This window comes from Balaenoptera physalus (genome assembly GCF_965194825.1).
Source record: "Balaenoptera physalus genome assembly, chromosome: 1".
Lineage (NCBI taxonomy): Eukaryota > Metazoa > Chordata > Mammalia > Artiodactyla > Balaenopteridae > Balaenoptera > Balaenoptera physalus.
Window position 1 is genome coordinate 171,311,616 of NC_138882.1, and position 26,765 is coordinate 171,338,380.

The 26,765-nt window shown below is 53.3% G+C and overlaps 1 protein-coding gene and 1 long non-coding RNA gene across 4 annotated transcripts; one reads left to right on the forward strand and one right to left on the reverse strand.

The window, feature by feature from the left end:
* Positions 1 to 9,159: 9,159 nt before the first annotated feature.
* On the reverse strand, positions 9,160 to 19,147 carry TINAGL1 (tubulointerstitial nephritis antigen like 1). Of its 3 annotated transcripts, none has more exons than XM_082411436.1 (12): positions 19,041 to 19,147; positions 18,197 to 18,514; positions 17,200 to 17,263; positions 13,415 to 13,507; positions 13,082 to 13,196; positions 11,652 to 11,889; positions 11,413 to 11,563; positions 11,095 to 11,284; positions 10,939 to 10,984; positions 10,543 to 10,666; positions 9,742 to 9,787; positions 9,160 to 9,634 (listed from the first exon to the last, which is right to left on the reverse strand). In XM_082411436.1, exons 2-12 carry the CDS (start codon positions 18,504 to 18,506, stop codon positions 9,494 to 9,496), a joined length of 1,518 nt encoding a protein of 505 aa, XP_082267562.1. In that variant the 5' UTR covers positions 18,507 to 18,514; positions 19,041 to 19,147; the 3' UTR covers positions 9,160 to 9,493. The 3 variants fall into 3 exon arrangements, with proteins under 3 accessions (XP_082267562.1, XP_082267563.1, XP_082267564.1); XM_082411437.1 differs by having other exon boundaries at positions 11,652 to 11,775; positions 19,041 to 19,144; XM_082411438.1 differs by lacking the exon at positions 18,197 to 18,514 and having other exon boundaries at positions 19,041 to 19,126.
* An 83-nt stretch (positions 19,148 to 19,230) lies between these two features.
* Positions 19,231 to 25,502, forward strand: LOC309637450. The gene is made up of 3 exons (XR_014250549.1): positions 19,231 to 19,364; positions 20,009 to 20,108; positions 24,670 to 25,502. It is a non-coding gene; the product is annotated as an uncharacterized lncRNA (long non-coding RNA).
* Positions 25,503 to 26,765: the final 1,263 nt, after the last annotated feature.

Genomic DNA, 26,765 nt, shown 5'->3' on the forward strand with positions numbered 1-26,765 from the left:
GACTTCTCATTATGGTGGCTTCTCTTGTTGCAGAGCACCGGCTCTAGGCGCATGGGTTTCAGAAGCTGTGGTGCACGGGCTCAGTACTTGTAGCTCGCGGGTTCTAGAGCACAGGCTCAGTAGTTGTGGCACATGGGCTTAGTTGCTCCACGGCATGTGGGATCTTCCTGGACCAGGGCTCAAACCCAGGTCCCCTGCATTGGCAGGCGGATTCTTAACCACTGTGCCACCAGGGAAGTCCTACTTCAATTTTTAAAAAGAAAAAAAAGAAATAAACTGGGCCTGGGGTAAAGGCACTCCTCCTGGACCAACAGATCTCTGACTACTGCCTTAAAAAAAAATCAGTAAAAAAGTAAAAAAAAAAATAAATAAATAAATAAAATAAAAATAAAAAAATTTAAAAAAAAAATCAGGATTGTACAGCAAAGAGCAAAAGATTTGGGGCATGCTGTTGGTCAGAAAATAGACTGTGTCTGTTATACCTGGGGTATATTTTTTCATATCTTTGCTTTCAATATTTCCATATTTTTGTTTTAAGTGTATCTCTCATGAACAGCATGTAGCTGAATTGTGTGTTTTCATTCACACTGATAATCTACTCAATGATGAAATCAGTTCATTTACATTTAGTGTGATCGTCAGCATTTAAAATTTTATTTCTATATCTTATTTTGTGTTTCCCATTTACCATGAGTATTATCAATTGTTATCGATTGCTCTGTAACAAATTACCCCAAAACTGAGCAGCTCAAAACAACAAACATTTACTATCTCACACAGTTTCTTGGGGTCAGGAGTCTGGGAGCCATGTAGCTAGATGATTCTGCCTCAGGCTCTCTGAGAAGTTGCAGTCAAGCTGTCAGCCAGGGATGCAGCCATCAGAAGGGTCTGTTGAGGATCAGCTTCCAAGTTCACTCACATGGCTGGAGGCTGGAGTCTTCAGTTCCTCACCACATGGGCTTCTCCGTAGGGTAACTTATACATGTCTTCCCCAGGGTGAGTGATGTGAGAAAGGTGAGAGAGATAGCTCAGAGAGAGAGCAACCAAAATGCTTATTCAAAATTCAGATTTGACTGGGCTTCCTGAATAACATCTGGTAACCCTTTTTATAATCTGATCTTGGAAGCAAAACTGGCTACAAAATTTGGGAGGCCCCTTATTTAAAAATTGTTAGGAATTTCAAGTCAGTGAGAGCAGAGCATTAAACAGAGCATGGAGCCCTTCTGAGGAAGTTACTCTGTGTGAGAGCACAGGCTGTACTCCCAGAAAGCCAGCCCTGCTTGGAAGTGACATACCATCACTTCTACCACATTCTATTGAACAGAAACTAGTCACTAAGTCCAGCCTACACATTATGGGAGGGGATAACATGAGGGTATGGGTCCCAGGAGGCAGTGATCACTGGGGCCATCTTGGAAACTGACTACCTTTACTTCTTCCATTTGTCATTTCCTGCCTGGGGGTGAACTGATTGGACCGTCTGCATTCCCTTTGTTTCCTCTCTGCTGGTTTAGAATACATTCTATTTCTGTTCTTTCATTAGTCATCCTTAAAATTTTAACGTGCATACTTCAGTTAACAAAGTCTAAAGTTAATCAATTCTTCTAGAACAATCAAGGACCTTAGAATGCTTTTGAACTCTGATCATAGCTTCCTGCCTATAATTTGATTGTTTTCCAGTTTTTAGTCTACCTTGTTTATTTTATCCCCCAAGTCAGCCTTTAAAATTATTTTTATAAAGTCCATGCTTGTTTGAATTTCCCACATTTAATCTTTTTTGGTTTTTTGCTCCCACTTCTTGTAACCTATTCCATCCTTTTGGGTTTACTTCCTGAGTTTTTCATATTTTCTTAATCTGATATCTTGCCAGAACACTAGGTCCTCATGGTGTTTTTTAGTGATTTTTTTAAAACCTTGGTTGCATCTCTGGTCATAGCTTTCTTTTTGTTCCCAATATTGTGTATTTTGTGCTAATAATTTATTTTATTGACTTTTAAAGAATTAGTTCAACTTTTTGTTATTTTCCATATCATTATTTTCTCCTTTATTATTTCCTTTCTTCTACTCTCTTTGGTTTTTCTGACTGTCTCTTCCTAAAATCTTGAGTTGGATGCTGAATTCATTTGTTGCCAATCTTTCCTGTTTTTTTAAAAAATATATTTATTTATTTATTTGGTTGCACCGGGTCTTAGTTGTGGCAGGCGGGCTCCTTAGTTGCAGCATGTGGGCTCCTTAGTTGCAACTCCCGGCCTCCTTAGTTGCGGCTTGCTGGCTCCTTAGTTGTGGCTCACCAGCTCCTTAGTTGCGGCTCACGTGCTCCTTAGTTGTGGCATACAAACTCTTAGTTGCAGCATGCATGTGGGATCTAGTTCCCTGACCAGGGATCGAACCCAGGCCCCCTGCGTTGGGAGCATGGAGTCTAAGCCACTGCACCACCAGGGAAGTCCCAATCTTTCCTGTTTTTAATAAATGCATTTAAGGCTATAATTTTTCCTCCAAGTTCCACTTTAACTTGTTATTCAGTTTCAAATATCTTGTAATTTTCATTATAATGTTCTCCTTGTCTCATACAGAGGTTATTATTTAAAACGAGTTTTTTGTTTTTTTTTTTTAGAAACGAGTTTTTAACTTAACATATTGGATTTCCTTGGCCAACTTTTTATTGTTGGTTTCTAATTTTATCATATTGGGGCTAGAGAACATGACTGAATGATATTGATTCTTTTTTTTTTATTTTTTTTTTATTTTTGGCTGTGTTGGGTCTTCATTGCTGCGTGTGGGCTTTCTCTAGCTGCGGTGAGCGGGGGCTACTCTTCGCTGCGGTGCGTGGGCTTCCGTAGTTGTGGCTCACAGGCTCCAGAGCACAGGCTCAGTAGTTGTGGCACGTGGGCTTAGTTGTTCCGCGGCATGTGGGATCTTCCCGGACCAGGGCTCGAACACATGTCCCCTGCATTGGCAGGCAGATTCTTAACCACTGAGCCACCAGGGAAGCCCCAATGAAATTGATTCTTTAAAAAAATCTTAGACTTCCTTTATGGCCATATATGTGGTAGTTTTAAAAGTGTTCCACGTGAACTTGAAAACAATGGGTATTCTGTGTGTAAGGAGGTGTAAAGTTTATGTTTATCTAGCAGATGAAGTTCTTAATTACATTGTCCTAACTTCTGTGTCCTTACTAATGTTTTGCTATTTGATCCACTGGTTTTAAGAAAGCTTAATTAGAATTTCCCACTTTGAAAAAAAAAATTCCCACTTTGTTTATAGATTCCTGCCTTTCTCCTTGTGGTTCTGACAGATTTGCTTGATATGTTTCACCAAAATAAATATAAGTTTATGATCCATATAAGTTCATGATTATTATATCTTCTTGGCAGATGTTTCCTTTTATGTGTGTGTTGGTTAGGGCTAGATTGCTGTTTCAAAAGACCCTAAAAAACAGTGGTTTAAATAAGATAGAACTTTATTTCTTGTCCATGTGAAAGTCCACAGCCACGGCTCCTGTGGGGTTTGGTAAATGAGGAGCCAGCAGGAGAGGAGAGGGAGGGGAAAGAGTGAGGTTGAGGTATTTATTCCCCTGCCCCTTCACCGTGAGGTCACCTCTGCTCTACATAACTCTCCATCAGAGCCTGGTCACCGCTCCCTCCCTTTGACCCTGTGGCCTAGGGGAATGAAAGCTATGCTATTGCTAGCCTCAGAGCTCTTGCGACTCCCCTGTGCCCTACTTTGTCATTAGTCCTTTTGAAAATAAACTCTGCCCAAGTTCTTTTCATTAGAACACGCCATTTCCTGTTGGGACCCTGAGTGATGCAGGCTGGCATCATGTGTTTAAAAGTCATTGATTCTGAATGCCTTTAGGCAAGTGTGCACTCTCCAATACATGCTGGACGCAGGCCCCGCTATTCCCTATTCCGACACTCCTGACTCACCTTGTATCTGCCTAGTCCCAAAGACATTTGAGGCTGAGACCCTGGGTTAATGGCCCCAGTCTAAGCCCCCACGTCCAGGTCTCCAGAGCACTACCCTGCCTCGGGGGAAGGAACTACTCAAAGCCCATCAATAACACCCACCTTGTCCATCGTAACACAGACTCAGCTTGGCCACTGGTCTGATGGCCAGAGCAGCCTCTCCCTGGACAAACTCAGTATCTCAGGATCACGGGGACTCACCTTTGTCTGAGGGTACTTTATTACTTTAGATGGGTCAGTACTTTCACCTAGGACTGTCAGCTTCTACAGGACCCAGAGTCAGCCTGGCCCTTTAAGGTGACTTTGCACGTCTCTGCTCTGATTCATTAGGTACCAGTTTCTTCAGTCTGACTCTCCGTGGGCCCAGCTTGTTTCCCTCATTTCCTCATTCTTAGGGAAATGTTCAATCTTGGTCAGCTCCCACACAGAGATGGCAGAGATAACTGTTCCCATTTTACAGACTAGGAAACTGAGGTTCAGAGTGGAAAGTGAGCTTCGGGGAGTCCAGTGGTGCCTGGCTTTGAGCCTGGGTCTGTCTGGCTCTGCATTAGAGGCTTTCCTAGGGAGGTTGCGTGTGCTGGGGGGAGACAGGGGAGCCTGAGTGGAGGACAGAGCCACAGGTGACAGCCACAGGAACCTCAAAGCCCTCTCCTGGCCAGGCTGGGGCACAACATCTGGGTGAGAGGTGCAGAGTGGGGGGCCCTGGTGTCCAACAGAATGAGATGCATTCCCAGCTCTGCCCCTTTCTGTTTGTCTCCTTGCCGGTCTCCAGGCTTCATGGAGCAGTAATGAGGACTCACCCAGGGAGTCTGAGAAATGTGCATGCGGGTTGCTGCTCAGTTCCAGGTGTCTCCCAGGTCCCTGCTCTTCGCTTCTCTGGGCTGTGGTGGGGGCGGTGCAGATTCAGCCAGCAGGGGGCCCTGCTGCCAACGTTGACCGTGCTTCTGGGCCCTGCCTGTGTGCACCCATTCATTCACTCATACCTCTGCTCTCAAAACAAACAGCTCCTGTTAAACCATCTCATCACATCCCACGGTGGGGACCGCGCTATTCCCCTTGGAGCAGGAAGAAGGATGCTCTCCTGGAAGGCCTGCTCAGACCGAGCTTTGCTTTACTTTGGGAAGACTGCCTCGGGTGTTAGTGTCAGAGCCACAGAATTTTCACAAAATGGGTGGGATTCTAGAAAAGTTATCTCCCAGGGTTCAGGAATGAGTCATCAGGGAGAAGCTGGGGGAGGAACGTCTCATTCTCTGACCCACGAAGTCATCTTTCTGGGTTGATCTACAAATTCAGTGGTAGGCAGTGTGGGCTGTATCCAGCTGCACCACTTATCAGCTAAGTGACCTGACCAATCCCATGCTTCCCTGAGCCTCTATCTCCTTACCTGTCCAATGGTGGTAACAGTAGTCCCTAGCCATTATGGACTGTTTCCATCATCTGTTCAGCATCCCTCCTTTCCCCTGGAACAGCAGTCTTCCCCTTCTTTAGGATCTTCTCCTCCAAACACTGGTTCAGCCAGGGCAGTCATGGCATCTATGATCCCGTCCCTTGGCTATAGATGCTTGGCCCACAGGTGGACACCTGATTAGAGCTGGGCCAATCGGAAGCCTTCCCTGTTCTGTTCTGTTTTGAGTCAAAACTGAGAAGATGGCTGTGAAAATGTGAGAGGCTCAGGAGTTGTCATTGGTCAAATGTCCTACCTCATGGCAGAGTTAGTCTAGAGAGGGAGAGGCAGGGCAGAGAGAGACAGAGTATGTGAGTGAGTCCTGGCAGGATTTGGATCCCTAGCTCTGGCTGTGCCTGGGCCCACTAGCCCTGCTCACAATCTGGAAGTTCACCCCTCCCTTAGATTCCCAGGGTCACCTCACTTGTTGGCATTGGTTTCTAAAGATATACTTTTTCACAGGGTTGTTTGTAGGATCAAATGAGCTAAAGTGTGTGAAGCGCTCAGCCCAAGGCCTGGCCCACTGCAGACTCAGTAGGCATGGATTCCTTTCCCTTAATGGGCACCTGGCAAGGATGGGGTTTGGCAAGATACCAGGAAGATGTGAAGCATCAGCACTAGTGAAGTGATGTAACTCAGCAGCTCTCGGGAAACGAAAGTCAGGTGCCTCGGGACCCTGCAGAGCTCCATGGGAGACCAGAATGAATGCCCAAGCGGAACATTTGGTGCATACGAAAGGACGGGACTAAGAAAAAAACTCCTGCCCCAACATTTTGTGGGAGGAAAAGTTGTCTGTGCCAGGGATGTATGCTGGAGTCCCTGGAGGTCTAGAAGATGGACATCAGGAAAGGCTTTCCAGAGGAGAGACATTTGAGCTGGGTTTTGAAGGATGAATAAGAGTTTGTCAAACAGGGAAAGGACTTGGAAAAAGACATTGGACTATCACTACCAAACAACCACTATTAGTACAAAGTTGATTAATATGAGAAGTCAGACAGCCTGGGTTTAATCCTGCCTCAACCAACCTTCAGATTCTTCTATGCTTCTGTTCCTTATCTGCAAAATAAGGAAATAGGGGCTTATTTTTAGTATTAAATGAGATAATATATGTAAAACACTCAGAACAACGTGCTGTCAGGAGGCTGTGGCTAAGCACTAAATAAATGTTTAGCTCATTATGAAAAACATTTACATTATCAAGTCCACCCGCACCTTTAGAAGATTGGAGCTGTTACCATTTATTGAGCCCTTAATAAGTTCCAAGCATGGTGCTAAATGCTTAGCATGCTTTGTCTCTTTTAATCCTCCCAATAACTCCAGGAGGTGAGTACTATTATCCCCATTAAAGATAGAAAAACAGAGGCTCTGAGAGGTCAAGATTACATAGCCAGTGCAGAACAAGCAGAGTAGGGATTCAAACTCAGGTTTGTCTAAGGACGCCCTTGGCCCAGAGAGAGCGAGGGACTAGCCTCAGGACACAGAGCAGGGTGCTGGGGTGCCAGGATTTCTTTCTGGACCCACTCAAGGGCAGTAATCTGGTTGGAGGTCCTTGGTCTGCCTCTCCCTTTCCAACAACATGTTCATTGAGTGTTGGTTCTCACTGAGAGAACCAGAGGTGGCTGACGAGGCACCCACTAAGCCCGCCTCAGCCCCATTCACACGCTCTCCCGCTCCACGGCGGACCTTGCGGGCCTGGGGCCCCTGGCCCAGGAACAGAGCTGGGCCGACCCCACTTGGGTCCAGAGGGTCAGGCCTCCCAGCAGGGCTGGCAGAGCTAAGAGCCTGGAGACCCGGCCGCGCCCCTGTTCCCCTCCCTTTTCCAACCCCCATTGCTTCCGCCAAAGGTCCTTGTAGAAAATTCCAGCCGCGCCCCTGGACCGGGGTTTTTCCAGCGGGATGGGAGCAGTGGGCGCGTCTGGCAGCCAAAGGCGCAGAGGGGGTAGTAACTGGGCAGCCCCCGTCACCCCTGCTCAGGACTCCCCTCCCTTCGTTGTCCCCAGGGCCCCCGGCCAGCCTTGGCTCCTTGGGGACAGGCGGGCCGGCCAGGGGAGCCGGCTCGGGACGTCCTAGCAAACAGGAAATGAAACAAAGGCAGCGGCTTATCGGTCACCCCGCATTCCTTTCAGGTGATGCCCAAGCGGCCCGGGGGACAAGGCTGGCCCTGAGGGGCTGCCTGCCAGGGGACAGACCTCCCTGCTGCCTCTGCTCAGCGACTCTGGCTCCCCTGCCTTCCCGGTCAGCTGGGGGTGGGGGCAAGGAGGATTCCTGCCATGGAGGCCCCATCACCAGGCACAGCCTCCCTGAGCTCCTGGAAAGGCAGGGCTTCACACTGACCATGGTGCCTAGAGGGGTGGGCTGGGGAGGGAGTCTTGAGAAGGGAATGGGGGGGAAAGAATGGGTTATATTCATTCAACCATTCCACAAACTGTAACACCACCTTATCCAGTGTACAGGTGTGGGTACCAGGACTCATCAATGAACCAGACCCACTCGCTGCCCTCAAGGAACTTCCAGCATAAGGAGGATACGTGAAATACTGGTGAAAGGGCAAGATGCAGATGAGCTCAGGGAGGGGGTGTCTAAGCCATGCTAAGTGGGGTTGGAGTGGTTTGGGGGCTCATGGGTCCCTTGCACAGCACCTGGCACATCAGTTACTCTCCACCAGTACTGTCTGATTGAAGAAACCCTGGAGTTGGCTTTGAAACAGCAGTGGGACAGGGGTGGGTGGAACGGAAGGGCATCTGGACCGAGAGCAGCATGTACAAATGCCCAGTGGTCTGTGTGTGTACTGGACATTAGTGAGCAGTGAGGACTCTGGAGTTACCTGGGCACTGGGTGAAGAAGCTGGTGAGGAGGCTGGTGGGGTGGGTCCTGACGGCCTTGAATGCCAGGCCGAGGCCTGGACTTAATTCTCCTGGCACTGGGAGCATGGGGAGGTGGGGGAGGGAGAGGGCTCAGAGAGGCAGGCCCAGCCTGGCCTAGGGGTAGGGGAAGCAGGGGGGGTCCCTTTGCCTGGGTGGCTTGGAGAGGCTGATCTGCAGAGACAGAGGCTCCAGCTTCTGTGGGGCTGTGCCCCCCTTGCCTGCTGGGCACTGGCGCCAGTTCTGCTGATTGGTGGGTTGGATTCCCCCGCCTCAGGCGACGCTGACTCAGCGTCTGAGAGGTGGTTCCCACGGGCCCAAGACTCTCTAGAGGCCAAAGGCCATGCCATCCATGCCCCACCTCCAAGTGGGTCAGTGTCCAGGGCCACTGACAATTAGGGCTGAATGGAGGCTAAGATTTCTGGTCCACCTCCCCCCAACCCACCACCTCAGGCAGTCCTTTCTGCTGTCTAACCATATGCCACCCAAACTCTGGCCTGGTTTTCCATGCCCAGAAGTTCCAAGATACATAGTTTTTTTTTTGTTTTTCTGTTTTTTAATTTATTTATTTATTTTTGCCTGCGTTGGGTCTTTGTTGCTGCGCGCGGGCTTTCTCTAGTTGCGGCGAGCGGGGGTTACTCTTAGTTGCGGTGCGCGGGCTTCTCATTGTGGTGGCTTCTCTTGTTGTGGAGCACGGGCTCTAGGCACGCAGGCTTCAGTAGTTGTGGTTCACGGACTCTGGAGCACAGGCTCAGTAGTTGTGGCTCATGGGCTTTGTTGCTCTGCGGCATGTGGGATCTTCCCCGTCCAGGGCCAGGGCTCGAACCCGTGTCCCCTGCATTGGCAGGCGGACTCTTAACCACTGGGCCACCAGGGAAGCCCCGATACGTAGTTATTAATACTTTGTTTTTATTTTAAAACAGTGAAAAGAAAAATAAATATCTTTGAGGAATAAGAGTACAAGGGTGGGGTGGAGTGGTGGGGCCGGAGAAGGGGGTGTCCTGGCTTCGGTGGTCTTGCTCCTCCCCGGCCAGGCCCTGCCCAGCCCCCGCTGGGAGGTCTGGGGGCTCCGCCAGCCTCGCCGGCCCTCGGCTCCCAAGCCGGGCGCTGCGTCAGCGGAACCCGCGCGAGGATTAGGCCCCTGGGGCCCGGAGCTCCGTCGGGCGGGCGGGGCGGGGGCTGCTGCCCCACAGGAGGCTCTTCCCGGCGTGGTGCCCGCGGCCTCAGTGGTGACCCATGTCCTCCATTCCCACGCGGCCCCAGACGCCCAGCACGAAGCTCTCGATGTCGCACTCGTTGGCGCCGCGCACGATGCGGAAGTGGCCCCTCTCTCCCCAGGCTGGGCCCCACGAGTTGGCCGCCGTCTGGGAATGAGGAGGAGCCGTGAGGAGGGGAATCGGAGTGGGGGAGGAGGACAGGAGGCCCGGGGGAAGGTGACAGCGGCCGCAGGGCACGCGGCGCAGGGACTCACCCAGTACTTGAGCGTCCTTCCGTCGGGCAGCGTCTCCTCCCCCCACCTGCGGGGCAGAGCCGGAGGGGGAAGGGCGCTGATTCACCTGCTTTCAGGAGCTCCCGCCCTCGGCCTTCCCTGCCCAGGCCCCTGTTGCCTTTGGTGACTTGGGTGCACCCTCAGGACTTGGGCAGCTCTCTGTCCCTCTCTGCATCTCCCTCAGTCTCCACATCTCTAATTCTGTGCACCTGTGCCCGGTGTGGGGACGGTCCCAAAGGGACAACTGGAGGGGGAAGCAGAAAAGGAGGGAAACTGGGCCTCCCCCCCTCCAGGGATCCACATCCCAGCGACCAGCTCTCTGGGACCTCACACATCTGCCTGCCCTCCCTCCTCACCTGGCAGGGGATGGGGGGTGGGGGGCGGGGTGTGTGTGCAAAGTACATTTCATTGGTTGGACTATTGAAATCAGTGACTCTAGCATTGCCTCTTATATCAGCTGGGGAAACTGAGGGCTGGGGGAGTGAGTCAGGCAGAGCTGGGACAGGTGCTGAGCTGGGGAGAGGTTGAGCAACTCTTGAATCCTTGTCTGTATTTCATTTGGAGTTAGTTTTCCCAGTGTGTAAGGAAGGAAGAGTTCTAAAACACCTTAAAAGGCCCCTAACTCTTGGTGTGACCCAGGGCAAGTACCTCCTCTTTTTGAGTCTCAGTTTCCTCCCCTATGAAATGGAGCTTTGCAGAGAGGTGGTAAGGATTCAAGGCAGACTCAGAGGCCCCAGTGCAAGCCCTGCTGCCCCCAATCCCCCTGCCCACCAAGCCCCTCACCCTGTGATCTTGACCGAATGGGTCCCATGATGGCGGTATTGCTCCGGCCTCCCAAGGCTCACTGGTGTATGGCTGTAGATGCCGCTCTGGTACAGGAAGAAGTCCTCGTGCACCTCCATGAGGGCTGTGGGCAGAGGTCAAAATGGGGCTGGCTCAGCCCATCAGCACAGGCACTGATACCCAAGCCTGGAGATGCATGCCCAGGCCCCGGGGCCTCTGGTACCAAGACTCTAAGTGCCCCCTCCAGGTGCTGCTCCTGGGGAAGGGACATGGTCCCCCCGCTCCTGGCCCTAGTGGACTTGCTGCTCAATGCTGTACGGACCACCTGTGTCTCTGTGCCCCGTCTCAAGCAGGCACAAGCTTCTGGAATCAGGGGGCAGGATGAGGGGCATTTACCTTGGACAGGGCCATTCTCCATCAGCTCCTTCATGATCTCCTTCTCCTGAAGGGTGAGGGGGTGGGGAGAAGAGTATCCATCAGGCGCAAGGCTCAAGCCTTTGGCCAACCTTCCAGCTCTCCTGCCTTTGCCCCCTCACCCAAGTGCAGACTTACGTTGGAGCCGAGGCGGTAGGCAGGAGTGACCTGGTAGATGTCATTGGCATGGACATAGCTACTGGGGCAGCGGGCGGTGGCCTGCCGTTTGCCCCGACCCATGGCCCGACTGTGCATCATGCAGCGGGGAGCGGAGCCAGCCTCGTCCCACCCATGGCCCGAGAACGGGTAGCAGTGGTCAGACACAACCCTGCAGGGGCAGCAGGAGGGAGCGGGGACAGAGTGGGCATGGGGCAGCCTGGCCCAGGCCCTTCCTGCAGGCTTTCCCTTCCTAAGACCCCCGCCTCATGCCCTCTTCCCTACCCCCTTGCTGCTCACCCTCGACGGCGCAGGAACCACCAGGCACCGTCAAGTCGCCCACCGCGGCAACCCTGCTGGTTGTGCGTGTCACAAGACAGCAGGTTCTGGGGCGACAGGACAGGTGCCATGTGCCCCAGAGAATGGATTGAGACTCGATCAGATGCCACGGCTGGTGGGAGGGGAGGTAGAGGGGCTGTCAGGGGGCTCAGGCCTTTGCCATCCTTTCCCACCTGGCCAGCCCCTGCCGTTGAACATACCTGCCGTGGAGAAGGCCCAGGAGCCTGCACAGTTGCCCTGGTCGAGAGGGTCGTGGATCAGGTTGGGCCACTTCTCAGAGGCCTCGAAGGCTCTGGGCAGCACCTCCCCTGGGCTCAGCACTGTCTGCAAGGAAAAGGTCACTCTGTCTGCCTCCTGCCTCTGCCCCAGACTGCCCCTCAGGGACCCTAGGCATTGGAGGTCTCCCAAGAGTCCAGGGCCTCGGTGCTTTGTGACCACCTAGAGGGGTGGGATAGGGAGGGTGGGAGGGAGACGCAAAAGGGAAGAGATATGGGGATATATGTATATGCATAGCTGATTCACTTTGTTATACAGCAGAAACTAACACACCACTGTAAAGCAATTATACTCCAATAAAGATGTTTAAAAAAAAAAAAAGAGTCCAGGGCCTTCTGCAGTTTGATCTTGAGCCCTCTGTTGCTGAGAGAGTCCAGCAACCTCCACGGTGACCCAGAGGAAGACCCCGGCACCATTTAGTGCCTCTCTAGTGTCAGGTGGGGGGTGACTAGTCCTGTTTTACAGGTGAGGCAATTGAAGCCAGGAATAGGGAAGTGGTCGGGCCACTTTCCATCCTCAACCCCTGCCTCTTTCCTCCTCTGCACCTTCTGATCTGCTACATCCTTCTTCCCACCAGGACCTTGGGCTTCAGGCCCCAAAGGGCAGGGGAGGGAAGAAGCAGTAAGGTCCCGTGACTGGGCAGGCTGCCAAGGCAAACAGCAGGAGGCAGAAAATAGCCGGAGGCCCAGGGGAGTAAGGGCAGGGGCAGGGTCTGGTCACCTCAGCCTTGAGCTGAGCTCCCTCTGCAGGGAGGGCCGCTCTGGCCAGTCACCGCCTCCTCCCTGCCGGCCACTGATGGAAGGAGCCTCTGGCATGTGACCCAGCCCTGTCCCGCTGAAGCTCCCCTTCCTCACCCTTTGACTGTTCTGGGTCTGGTTCTCATTTCTTCCTCTGGAGGGTCCCACTGGTGGGAAGGGAGAAACCCCCTCCTCCCTGGGGGTTCTGCTGAGATGGTGTTTGTTTCCGAGAATTGCTGCTCTCTGGCCAAAGCTGGAGGAGTGTCTGTCCCTCCCTTCCCAAAATACCAAGGTGACCTCCTGGCCCTTAGGGCCCTAACCCAGCCATACTGGGACCAATGACATTTTTCCCAAGCCGGAGAGGCCGGAGAAGCTAGGGAGGGTCAGATGCTGGGACCACAAAACTCAGAATCTGAGCATCAGTTCTTGCAGTGCAGCGTATCTTGTTATAGGCAGAAACCTAAGGCCCAGAGAAGGGGAGTCCCTTGTCCAGGGATACACAGCCTATTGGTGGGGGACAGGCCTAGGCCCTTGGAGAAGCAGGACACAGGGTGCCAGGGTCCCTGGGGTCGTAGGCCAAGAGGAGATGGCAGGATTGTGGGCAGGGATGGACTTACATGAATCTCATTCATATTGGTGACGGAGGAAGACGGGCGGATGGTGCCCAGGCGGTAGCGAATGCCCTCATCCAGGGTCATGCCCCAGAAGGCACTGTGGTTCCCAGCCCGCCACCTGAAAGAGAGGGGATGGAGCTCACAGACCGGCCAAGGCTGGGGGTCCTGGAGGTATGCGCATGTGGGTGGGAGAGAATGCCTACCAGCTAAATGTACACATGAATAAGATCTGAGTGTGGGTGCGCCTGGCAGGACATGCATCTCGGGCAGAACGTATGTGTATATGTGTGTGCACGTGCATGTGTGCCCACTCGGGGCATTTTTAGGGCCTCTCACCCATAGTTGCCTTGGTTGATGGCCTTGATCATGTTTTCGTCCACCAGGCATGGCTCCTGGTCACACTCCCACTGCCCTTTCTCCTGGCAGGTGCTGGAAGAACAGGAGGGAAGGAAGAGGTGAGGTGGTGCTGGGCATCCTCGGAAGGGAGGAGGCCTCAGAGGTCAACACGGGCCTGAAATTCTGCATCAGCACCTATGAGAGGACCGCCAGATGATCCCATCCAGCCTGGTGGCTTTAAATGTCAATTTCAAATTTATGATTCTCAAGTTTACATCTGCTTCTCAGATCTCTCCCTAAACTCCAGATTCAAGGATCTTACTGCTACACCACATCACCTCCTGGGTGTCTAACAGGTCACACTCAGCACATCCCAAACCAAATTCCTGTTCTCCCCTACTCCCAGGCCTGCGCCTGCCACAGTCCTTGAAAACGGCACTCCATTCCTCTCCTGGAGCGTAGGCCAAAAGCCTGGGAGGAGGCACCCTTGACTCTCTCTCACATGCTAACCCGATTCACTGGCAAATCGTGTTGACTCTACCTTAAAAACACATCCAGAATCCAAACCACGTCTCATTCTTTTCTGCAGCCACCATGGTCCAATCACCTTTCACTTGGATTATGCTGTAGCCTCCTCACTGTTCTCTCCGATTCTGCCCTGTGCCCCCCTCCCCCGCTTCGGTATATTTTTAACACAGCTGCCCGAGTGATCCTGTTAAACCCAAATCATATCATGCCATTCCCCTGCCCAAAACCTGCCACCGGCTTCACATCAAGAATAAGAGCCAAAGTCCTTCCAGTGCCAACAAGGCCCTGCACGATCTGTCCTCCTGTCCCCTCTCTGACCCCCTCTTCCCCGTCCTGGTGCCTGAGGTCCCAGCCAGGCTGGTCCCGACTGTTGACACCAGCTGTGCTCCTGCCCCAGGGCCTTTGCGCTGTTCTTCCTCCAACATCCTCATGGCCCCTCTCACTTCTTCTAAGTCCTTATTCAAATGTCACCTTCTCAGGGCGGCCTGCCTTGGCCACCCTATCTCAGCGTCCTCCACCCTTCCTACCCTGCTTCCCTGTCTTCTTTTCTCCTCAGCCTGTCATCACTATCTGACGTATTATATCTTTAGTTATTTATATTGTCTATACCTGTTTCCTCACAGAATCTAAGGTCCTTGAGGGCAGGTATTGTTTGATACCTTCAGTGCCTAAAAACAAAACCTAGCACATAGTAGCCACCCAATAGATATTTGTGGAATGAATGAATGAATGAATGAATGGGGCAGTACAGTGAAGTGATTAAGAGCATGGATTCTGAATTAAATCCAGGGTTCAGAGTCTAGCTGACTAGTCATGTGACCTTAGGTAAGTTATTTTAAACTCTCCCTCAATGTTGTCTGTAAAATGAGGATAATAATAGTACCACCTTCCAGGGATTAAAAGGCAAGCTTGCAAAGTACTCAGCCCAGGGCCTGGCCCATGTGATGTGCTCAAGAATTGTTATCTTCCATTATTGTTCTCATTACAGGAACCCCAACTCCCCACCCCCTTGAGTTTCAGACTCATATCAAGCTGGCCTCCTGACAGCTCCTCTGGGTGTGTGAAAGGCATCTCAGAATGGCCCAACTATCTTCCCCCAAACCTGTTCCTCCCTTAACATCCTCAACTCAGAAAACGGCACCTTATCTACACAGTTGTTCAAGCCAGAACTCCGTGTGGTCCGTGGTGTCTCCCCTACCGCCTGCCCCTCACCCATACCCACTTACCACCAGCCTGCCCTATCAGCCGGTCATGAAAGACTCCGAATCCACCTGTCTCTCACCCCTCCACCACCATCACCCTACTCTGGCCCCTTATCCCCTCTCACCTGGACCCCAGCAGTGGCTTCCTAACCAGGCTCCCTGCTTCGTTGTGATTCCCTCCGCCCAATACACACACCCCTCTCTTAAAGCCAGAGAGATCTTTGAACAACACAAATCAGACTGTGTGCTCCCTAAGTGGCTGCGCACGACACTTTGAGCAAAATGCAAAATCCTTGGCGCAGCTTATGAGACCCATGGGACGTGGCCTGCCCCTCCTCGGGGCCTCTCTCCCCATTTCACAGCTCCAGATGCAATGAGCTCGGTCCCACCTCCTGGCCGTTCCACAAGCCATTTTCCCCCATGTTCCCTCCTCCTGGGCCTGGGCCACTCATGCTCTCATCTCCCTGGTATCTGCATAAATATCCCTTCCTGAGTAGCCTTCCCTCGCCCCCACCCCACTCTAAACTAGGGTCCCCCATTAACCTCTTTTCCCCCCATCACACCTGTAAGGTTGTAATGACAGGTTTGTTATTTGTGTCACCATTAGACTAGAGGCTCCAGTGCAGGGACAAGGACTGTCTGCCGCATTCTGGCTGCATCTCCTTGGCCCAGCACAGCACCTGGCACATAGTAGGTCTCTAATAGGTGTCGACTGAACAGTTGAATTCTATGAATTCTACAGTGCTTTTACAAGCTCATAACTCTGCTATGACAAGATGCTAAACTGCATCCTTTCAAGCCTGCCCAAGGCTCCCGCCTCCCTTGTTGCCTTTTAAGGAGCCTCAAGGGGACGAAGACCCAGTATGGCTGGGATCTCCAGCCCCAGGAGCTGTGGGGGCACTTTCAGGGAGGCTTTCATCCTTCCCTTCCCCCTCTGACTCTGGAAAGCATCCTCGAGGGCTCACAGAGCCTGGGAGGCCCACAGACACTGTCCCACACCCTCCCTCAGGTGTCAAGTGCAGGGAACACAGCCAGAACTGGCCTGGGAGGGCAGTGGCTTGGTCAGTCCTTTCCTGCCACCTCCCCCTTTGCCCCCCAGGGCTGTCCAAGCAGGTCTAGGCAGGACTGGTGGCAGCAGGTCCCAGCATTCCAGAGGGGGCCTGGGTGGCCAGGCCCTAGGGAAGGGACCGAGAGAGAGTGTTAACCCCTCCATGTCCAGAGGCGTCCTATCAGTAGCAGCAGAATCATGCAAGCACGCTCCATCTTTTGAAACACACACACAGGTCACACACACTCAAAGCGTGCACACACACACACACGCTCTCTCACCCAGACACACGCTAAAATGCACGAGTCCCCACTCTCACTGTGACCCAGGCACCCCTCACGCCAGTGAGGCAATGGAAACAGCTTATGCGTAATGCATTCCAAAAAGTTTCCTCCTCCCTGGGGCCCTCTCAGTCCCAGGGCATGGGGTGGAGTGGGTGCAGGGCCTCCTCCTCTAAGTCTTAGGGTCCCCATTATTTCCATTAAGGCATTCAAGGCTTCGCACCTCCCATCTCAGGCCTCAGATTAGGGTAGAGGGGCACCCCAACCCCTTCATTCTCCTACTGGGAATGGTGGGGAGGGTTGGGGGAGGAGGAGGGGCCACATTCCAGGGAAGGCCCTGCTGCAGTCTGGCTGGCTGCCAGCTCAGCCATCCCTGACCCTCATCCGGTCCAGGGCAACGGATGCTGCAGTCAGAGGTTTCCTTCCTGGCGCCCCCTTCTTGGACTCTCCCGTGACAGGGAGAAAGGTTGGGAGGGGCAGTAGCCTAGCCCCAGGCAGGAGGGGCTGCACCTGGAGCTGGGCATCCATGGTTGACTGCTCCTGGGGACTGCTGTTGGAATGCTGGTATAGAAGTTGACACGGTCCGTGTAAAAATTCCCACGTTACAGATGAGGAAACTGAGGCTCAGAAAAGGGAAAGGCCTTGCCCCCAGCAAGGGAGTGACAGGGATAGGATTTGAACCAAGTCTGTTCCACAAAGCCCACAAGGCAAGCCCCCAACACTCACCAACGGTTACAGTTGTCCCAGTAGGTTCCCAAGACTGGATAGATGCGACCCCTGTGCATACATCCTGGTGGGAGGAAAGTCAGAAAGAGAAGTGGAGCCAAGACCAGAGACGATGGGTTGAGATGGCCAGGTCCTCAGAGGTCAGGTGTCCCGAATCCTCCCAAACACACACACTCACACACACCAGCCCTCACTGAAACTAAAGCCAAGCTATAACTGAAGACATCTCCTACAGGGTCACACACCAACTGCTACTTGGGAAGTTCTTCAGCGACTCCAGCCCGGATCCCTCTTGCTTTGCTTGGATGCCAGCCACAACATTCCTTAGATCCTATGCCATTGAAATGAATTGGGGTTTGGAGATGGGGAGTGGGAGGAGTATGGGGAAGCCAAAGCCCAGAGAAGGTAAGTGACTCCCCTAAGATGACACAGCACTTTGGAGTGACAGCCCAGGTATGCAGTCTCACACCCGCAGCCCCATGGAATTGTGGGAGAGAATTCAAGTGACTCTCCTCTTGCATAAGGGCGAGTGGATGGTGGTGAGAGCTGAGAGCAGGAACAGACTTAACCCACCTCCCAGGTGTGACCAGCCATCTCAGGGGTAGAGAATCCTGAGCAAAGGCAGAGGAATTGTTAAGATGATGCTGACCAACCCCTGTGTGCTTTATCAGTCTGAGGGTGAGTCAGCAGGTGGGGCCAGCACCTTCTAAGTCCAGAACATGGAGACAGGCAGGACTGGGAGAAAGGGCAGGAGGCTGCCCTCCTCCTGGGCCAACTTAAAATCCCACAGACCGAGGCTCTTCTTTTTCCATCTTACTGGAGAGATTCAAGTTAGACCAGAGTGGGGACTTCCCAGAAGCGCAGAGAGAGGGGCGGGGTCTCTTTCCCAGATTCTACAAAGCCTCCCCCTGGAAATGTCAATGCATCAGCCTTGCTGCTGAGCCTTGCTGAGTTTGGGCTTGACGAAGCGACCCACCCCTGGCCGTCTGGTGCCCACCTTGGATGGGGGGAAAGGGGGGTGGCACGCCGAGGCAGAAGTCCCAGAAGTCAGGGCAGCAGTCGGAGACGGTGCGGTTGCAGAAGAGATCACAGTAACAGGTAGCACCCAGGTAGGGCAGGGCGCAGTCATCGGCGCGGCCGCGGCAGCACAGGTCCTGCTCCTGGCAGTACCGGCCAGCCGCATCCCGGATGCCCCGCAGGTGCAGAGCCGGTGCTAGCTCCCGGCGCCCACGACCCCGCTGGGCACCCAGGGCCAACTCGCCAGCCGGCAGCAGCAACAGCAGCAGCCCCAGTGGACATCGCCACATGATGCCTCCTGGGCCCAGGGAGGGCAGAGTTCAGGGGTCAGAAGTGGTGGGCAACAGAGATTCCCTGGCACCCCAGGGACTGATCTCCCAGCTTCCTGGGGCTGTGAGTCCAAGGGGTTCCATCAGGGACCCTGATTCCTGTGTCCCCAGGCAGGACAGGGGCGAGGAGCCACAGTTTACGTGCCCTGGCTTACAGGGGGAAGGGGCTTAGGCAAGAAATGGAGCCCCTCCCTGACCTGCCGGGGGACCTTCAAGGACAGGAGGTGGGGATGGTGTTATTCTTGGTGCTCCCCACTCAACACCCATGCTTCGCACCCGGGGTCTCCTCCTGTTCTGGATCGCTGTGCTTCCCTCAGCCTCCGTCCTTGATGGGGGTCCCTGACTTTGTGCCCTCATGTGTCCCTCTCTCTGTGCCCCTCTGCCCCCCTCCACTCTCCCTCTCTGCCACCTGTCTTCGTCCCTCCACCTGGCCCCTCATGCTCTCTGTTCCTTCTGTCTACACCGTCTCCCCTCTGAGCAGGGGAGCGTCCCTACCTGGTGAGGTGTGTGGGCTGAGCCCGGCTGCCCTACTCGCCTCCGCCTTCCCGCTCCTGCGACCGCCGGACACTCAAAGTCAAGTGAGGAACGCGGGGCGGGATCGCTTTTTGTACCGCCCCGCCCTGCGCGCCGCCCCCGCCCCGGCGGCGGGAGGGAGGGGCCCCGGCTCTTTTGCACCTGGAAGAGCCCCGCCGTAACTCCGAAACTGGACTAGTGAGAGGGACCGTGAGCACGTGACTGACCTTGCTGGGTCTCCGGTGGAAGCCGTTCCCTTAGGGGCGGAACTCCAGCCGAAGCAGAAACAACTGTGGTGTGACACTGGTAAGGACTGCCCAGTGGGCTTCGCCGTGGGGCTGAGGGGCTCGCGCGGACAAGGGAAGATAGGGGGCAGCGGAGCTCCGAGTTTGGGACCTAAGTTTGGGAAATGATGGGGAGAGTGTGGGCGGCAAAAATCTCTAAGCCCCCCGTGACCCCTCAGTAATAAATACAGCCATGCACACCCCTCTTCACAGTGCCCCCCCCCCCCCCCCCCCGCCGAGGCTTGGAGCCGCCCCAAGCCGCCTCCGTTCCCAGGAATGACTGGAATCTGGAGGAGGAGGATTTAGGACCCTTGGGCTGCTCATCCTCCCGAGGGGGTGGGGTGGGTGTGGTGTGGGAGCTGCCTCCCTGCCCTGAGACCCCTCTTTGGGTCCTCCCTCCCCACTCAGTTCCGGCACCTCGCCAAACACTGCTCCCTCTATCAACCCCTCCAGGGGGCAGCCTGCTCGGCACCTGTCCCCCATCCAGGGTCCAAAGGAAGAGCCCTGCCAGCTGGTGCCCCCTGCAGAGCCCCCCGCTTCCTGCCCTGGTTATAAACCCTGCCTTTGCCCAGGCTGGCCTGGGCCCCAAACAATGGGGCTTCTGTCCCGCCAGGCCTGCCCATCACCTTTTACCTCCCCATTGCGCAATCCCCTCTCTTCCAACAGTTTGGGTCCGGGCCAGAGGATTCTAACAGCGGGAGGATGAAAGAGACTCCACCTGGACAGATCCCCCCATCCCTGGCCTGAGCCTCTCAGCCGCCCCTAGGTGAGGGAAGCTTCAAGTATCGGGGATTCCCTTTGCCCTCTCTCTGACCTCCCTGCACCCCTCCCCCAGCCTTGGGGCATCCTCAGCTGGCCAGCCCCAGGGGGAGGGGAGGGACCAGGACAACGGGCATCTGTGACTGGGTTGACTGGGTTACCCCCTGCCAGGGGATACTGGGCAGGGAGTCAATGAGGGAATCCTGCCCTGGGTGCGCATGCGGAGGATGGAGGAGTAATGTCCTGGAGCCCCAGCGTTGGTGGGAACACTCACAGGCGCTGGCCATCTGCTCCGTGCAGGGACCCCGGAGGACAGAACCTAGACGAGACACTTGAGGCTCAGAAGGACAGAGTTGCCCAAGGGCACACAGCCAGAATGCAGGCTCCCTACCTACCACCACTCCACTCCTTTCCCCCATCACCCTTAGTCACCCACTGCAGGTCTCAACACCCTCCTGGTCGGGAAGTCCCTTTCCATGTCTAACCTCCATTCATCTTACTGCAAGGTGGGCCCCTCGTATTGGGAAGGAGATGGAGGCTGCCTTCAGAAGAGTTCATGCCCAGAGAACCCACTTTTATGAGTCAGTTTCAGTGTGGTTCTGGGGCTCGGGCCTGGCCCAGGGGCGTCTGGCCTGTTCTTTGCCCCAAATCACCCCCTGTAGGCCACCCATGTTGTCAGTGTTGTACGTGTATCTGAGTCTGTGAGGTGTTTCTGCTTGAGTGTGTGAGTCTGCTTGTCTCTCTGTTACCTGTCTGTTATGTGCCTGCCTATTTGTCTGGATGTTGCCTCTGTGTGGTCATGGGCTTGTCTGTCTTGTCCATCAGTGTACTGTTTGCCTGTATTTGTGTGCTTGTTGGCTTGTGTGTCACTGTGTATAGCTGTGTGACTGTCCCTGTCTGTGTCTGCCTAGCTACTAGGTGTCTGTCTTGCTAGGAGTCTGTGTGTCTGTGTAGGTGTCTGTTTGTGTCTGTTCACGGGTTTTAGTTATCTGCCTGTCCTTGCCTGCCTGTCTGTCCATGCATAGGAGACAGGAACACAGAGCAGGGAAAGAGAGCAGAGCCAAAAGCATGGCTCCAAGGTCCCTCGTCATTACTGAGCTTGGCACTGAGCCCGCCCCAGTGGAATCTTGTGACTCACTGGGTTCCTTGGCCAAAGAGGAAAGGAAAAGGGCAGGGCTCTGGGGGAGGGGCTGGAAACCCACTTTCCTTTTCCATGGCCCCTCTCCTTCCTGGTGACTCATTCTCTGTCTTTATTCTTGTCCGAGGGCCTAGGGCAGAGCAACAGGTGAGGAGATAGCAGCAGGCCTTACCCTCTGAGCCCTTTGGATTCCGGGGAGGCAGGTGGCCTGGGGCTCCGCAGTGACTCTGACCTCCCTCACTTGTGACCCTGGGCAGACACTGCCTCTCTCGGGGCCTTGGTTTCCCTTCTATACCCAGATGCTACCCCTCCTCCACCTCCCCCTTCCCCAGCTGCTCTGGGTGCTCAGAATGGACCATTCTCCCCTGGAGGCTGAGCAGGGCCTCCTGGGAAGACAAAGACCCATTGTACTCTGCTCAACCCAGGTCTGCGGCCGACTACCCACCACCTGAGGCATGGGGGCTCAGATGTTTGGGTCCCAAATGGCACCACAGCTAGGGCTGGGGGTCCCTTGTGGGCCCCTGTGGTCAGCTGGACACATCCAGAGCTTGGAGCAGTGATACCTGGAGCTGAGTCTGAGTTCCAGGCCAGGCCTAATGTTGTCCGTGTTGGGCCCTGTCGTGACATGTCGGGCTTCCTGGGGCCTGTTGGACTGTGTTATCAAAGCACTGCCCGCAGGGCTGTGTGGTAAAGTGTTGCGCTGCCGTAGCATGCTGGAGCTTGTGGGAGATGAGATTCGGGGCCATGTGGAAGTCTGTTGTACTGAGCCGTGGAATGCTTTCCTGTTTGATTTTTCTCATTCATTCCACAAGTATTTATTGAGCATTTACTATGTGCCAGGCTCTGTGCTAGATGCTGAGTGTTATGAAGCCGTGCACATGGCTTGGGAACCTGCAGTCATGTGATGGTCAAGGGGGTCTCAGAGAGGAGATGGCATTTGAGCTGAGGCTGAAGGATGAGAAGGAGGCAGTCCTTCCTAGAGGGTGTTCCAGGAAGCCGGGCCAGCATGAGCAACAGCCCTGAGGCCGGACACAAGTTGGTCTGTTTGAGACACAGAAGGAAGCCCAGAGTGGCCACTCTACAGTGAACGAGGCGGGCAGAGGAGCAACATGAGGCTGGGAGGTGGGCTGCGTGGGCTGTAGTTAGGAGTTTGAATTGTCTTCTGAGCACTAAAGAGATTTCAACATGGCAGTGAAATTATCCGATTCACACGTGCAAAAACCCACTCTGCCTGCTCTGTAGAGAACAGATGACTACAAGGTAAGAGTAGAATCAGGGGGCCCAGGTAGGAGGCGATGGTGTGACCCAGGCTAGAAATGCTGAGGCCTGAACGAGGCTGGGGGCCGTGAGGATCATGAGAAGCAGGCTTGTTGGGGACCTATTGTGGACTTGCTGGAGGGTCAGAGGTGATGGGTGAGAGAGGGGAGGAACTGAGGAGGACTTCCGGGTTTCTCCCTGATGGGTTGAGGATGGTCCCAAATTCTCTGCTGTTCCCCTTCCGGGAGCCTGGGGAGGCTGGGGACCACTTGGACCCACAGAGACTGTGTGACCTAGGCTGGTTTCCAGCTCAGACTGGAAAAGCGGGAGGACAGAGCCTGGGGACACTCCTATATCAGGAGCTGGGCAGAGAGGAGGAGAGGGTACAGTAGGCTGAGCAGGAGCGGTCAGGGAGGAAAGGGGAGTCCAGGTGAGAGAGCTGTCGGGAAGCCAAGGGAAGAGAGTGCTTCAAGACCTAGGAGGAGGAGCTGCCCGTGTGGAATGCTGCTGAAAGGTCGAGTAAGCTGAGGACAGAGACGTGTCCACTAGATGTGGCAGCAAGGACCTCGGGGCAACCTTGACGGAGCAGTCTCAGTGGAAGAATCAGGATGGAAGCTGATTGGCAGGGGTGGAACTGCAATTAGGAGCCAATGAACCAGAGAGAACAACCACTGGCAACTTTTTAGAACATTTTAATGCAAAGGGAAGCTGAGAAATGGGGCTTTGGCTGGAAGGAAATAAGGAGGGTGAAGGGACAGTTTTGTCCAAATATGGATACTATAACATCGTATCTCTATGCTGATGGCAAGGAGCTGGGGAGGAACTGATGATACAGAGAGAGGGGATTTCTCAGGATCAAAGTCCTTGCTAAAGTAAGAGGGAGGGGACCCGGAGCACAGGAGGAGAGAGCTGGCCTTTGATAGGAGCAGGGACAATCGTCTGAGAGGCAGAAGAAGAGGAGGTGGATTTGTAGACTCAGCCACGCAAAGCTGAGGGAACCTCCTCTGCTGGTTTCTGTTTTGCCAATGGAGTGGAAGCAAGTTGCAGCCAAAGTGAGACAGGAAAAGAAGAGGGGACGGAGGATCAAGGATTAAATGTGAAATAGTTATCAGAATCAAGCCCACTAAAGAAACAGAGTAGGATTTCCGGCAGTACGGAGTGACCATTCGAAGTTGCTGACCATGAATTTGTAATGACCCTGGCCGGCCAGTCTGTTTGCTAGTGTGTTTTCTGCCATACACGGCAAGTGCCAAACGCGGGCCTTTTCCCAGGTAATCCTATTAAATCAATTGGCAGATGGGAAAGTCGAGACTCAGAAAGACTTTCTGGCTTGCCCAAGGTCACACAGCTGATAGGGGCAGAGCAGGACCTTGAGCCCAATCCCTGAAGCCTCTGCAGATGCTAAAACTATCCAAGGACTAAGTTGACTCTCACAGCCGGTAGTGTTCATGGTCGTCAGCTATGGGTGCAAGTGGGGAAATGCAGAAAAGAGAAACAGAGCTTTCCTCTTTCTGTTATATTTCTGTATATTGGTGCTGGGGCCAGTTGAGTACAAAGCGCCCCGAGTGCTGCTTCCTTGCAAAGTCTATTTGCTGAGTAACAACACCATTTCTTCATCTCTATCTTTATCTAAATGACTAGCTTCTTTCAACCCTCAGCCAGGAGTGCAGAGATTTTTGGGGGGATTAACGGCTCCCCCTCATCTCTTAATTATCTGCCCTCCTTCAATTCAGCATTACTTTCACTAAAGAGAGCTCCCCAGGGAACAGTAAGTTTGGTGTTATCATCAGCAAACATCTTAGAAAGTGGGTTCTGTCTTCCGGTGCCTATTTACAGAAACATTTCCACACCTTGCTTGGTGTTTCCAGGAATTCCTGATTTTCCCGGCCAGGAATATTAATAAATGGGTCTTGAAAAGTACAAGAGGCTCTTCCGTGGCTGCAAGCACATTGAACACTTTTGCCTTTTAATCCCTAAGCAGAAAGTAATAAAGCCCTAAAGGTTGGGTAAAAACCCAATCTGATAGAAAGAGTCACTTTTAAGAACTAGGTTCTCAGGGGGAAATGCTGTGATGTGACCCTAGTGGTTGTAATAGGTTGAATGGAGCCCCCCCAAAAGATATGTCCAAGTCTTAATTCCTAAAACCTGTGGCTGTAACCTTATTTGGAAACAGAGTCTGCAGATAAAGATCTTGAGATGAGATCATCCTGAATATCTTGGGGAGGGGGCAGTTGGAGGTGTGTGCTAAATCTACTGACAAATGTCCTTATAAGAGACACACAGAGGAAGAGGAGGAAGCCGAAGCCATGTGACTATGGATGCAGAGATTGGAGTGATGCGGCCACAAGCCAAGGAACACGTGGAGCCACCAAAAGCTGGAGGAGGCAAGAAGCAGATTCTCCCCTTGAGCCTCCAGAGAGAGAATGGCCCTGCTGACACCTTGATTTTGAACTTCTGGCCTCCAGACCATGAGAAAATACATTTCCATTTTAAGCAGTCAAATCTGTGGCAGTTTGTTCCAGCAGCCCCAAGAAACTAATATAGTGGTCTTCCCTTTCTAGGCTCTGTGAGACCTGAGATCTGTGGGTCAATCAGAATGGGCCAAATTCAAGTCTGTTTGCGGATGGAACCAGCACCAAGCAGCTTGTACTGGCAAAAGCAGAACAAACGGGCTCAGACAGAATTGACTTATCAAGAAGTGGTCAAAGACTCATCGGCAGTGATACAGCCTAACATCAAGGTTCAGAGCACAGACTTAGCAGCCAGATGGAGTAGGTTCAAATCCCGGCTCCACTTCTCAGGGACCAGGAAACCTGGGGCAGTTTTCTGAAGCTCTCTGTGCCTCAGTTTATCCACATGTAAAATGAAGACACTAATAGTCGTCCCCACCTGCAGAGTAGTTGTAAGAATTATAGGACTTAACGTAAAGCCCTTGGAATTGACTGTGCCGACATATCACAGGTGCAATATGAGTGTCTGCTATTATTAAAATAACCCAAATCAAAACAGCCACAAATGAGCTCAGAATAGTCAAATAGATGCAAATGTGCTTACACCTACATATAGTGAGTCAAACCAGTTAAAACTAGCTGAAACTAATGTAAACCTGCTCAAACCTCTTGGGTCAACCCGTACAAAAACCAGATTAAAGCAGTCAAATAGGATTAGAGCAGGTCTGGAATCTGTACATGCGTTTGCACATGCGAAGGGTCTCTGTTCTCTGTGTGTGTCAGTTTGGACGGTAACAAACAGCCCCACACATCTCCCAGGGGTGAGAGTGATGCATAGGCAGAGGCCATGGAAGTAAGTCCACATCTAAGAGAGACCAGGACGTATTTCCCTGTCGGAAGCACAACCAACATCTGCTGAAAGAAACACTCAAATTACTTATCCTAGGTCAAGCCTCAAATGTTCGGAACCAACCTCACGTTAATTAGACAGAAGATGGGATATCTTGACCCAGGATCCCTAAGAATCTCCTGAAACTCAGGGGCAAAAAATATAGTCAGAATCCATGGAGATCTAGAAGGTTGTCAGAACCCAAGGCCACTCTCTCTTTGGCCCAGGGAGGGGAGGTAGCTCCCTCGAGGCCAGTAGCTCTGTAAGCAGCAGGATGAGGGGAGGGAGACCCTCGGGAGGTTGGGAGTCTCAGGTGAGAGATCAAAAGTTAGAGGCCTTTGTGGGGCAGCTCACTCCGGTGGTCACAGGCGCTCCCCTGGCCCTTCACTGGCTCCATGCCCCCCCAGGGGTGCTCTCTCCAGGGCATTTGTGGCACTCTGTGTCTCCTGCTGGAGGGGGCAGGTGCTGGGGAGGGGCTGGGGGAGACACCTGGCTGGGGCTCAGGGCCTGCAGGGGAGCTGGAGCCTCTAAACTCAAGGCTGGGTGGGCAGCAGCCCTTCTGTAGTAACAACCAGAAGCTGGGGAGATAAGGAGAGGCCCAGGGGAGAGTCTCTACGTGTTGACGTGGCTGCTCGGGCACAGATGAGCTTGGGCAGAGAGAGGTCAAGGGCCTGGGTGGGAGTCAGGGGCCTTCAGTCCCTGTCCTGTCTCTGCCTCTGACATGCTGTGTGACATTGAACAAGTCGTCGCTCCGTCTGGGCCTCACTAACCCATATCTGAAATGAGAGAGAGCTCTCCATGGTCACCGAGGGCCCCAAACTCATACACAAGACCGAGAGCTCATTCAGTCCAAACTTCTCACTTGCAACTGAAGGAATGGAGACTAGACAGAGGGAGGAGTTGGGCCACGGTCACATAGTGAGTGAGAGG

Excerpts from the sequence above, each read along its gene's own strand:
- TINAGL1 (XM_082411436.1), bottom strand. The coding sequence starts at position 18,506 with ATGTGGCGATGTCCACTGGGGCTGCTGCTGTTGCTGCTGCCGGCTGGC. Across the intron at positions 13,197-13,414 it reads ATCAACCAAGGCAACTATGG|GTGGCGGGCTGGGAACCACA; the intron begins GTGAGAGGCCCT and ends CCTCTCTTTCAG. Across the intron at positions 11,285-11,412 it reads TGGTTCCTGCGCCGTCGAGG|GGTTGTGTCTGACCACTGCT; the intron begins GTGAGCAGCAAG and ends CTGCCCCTGCAG.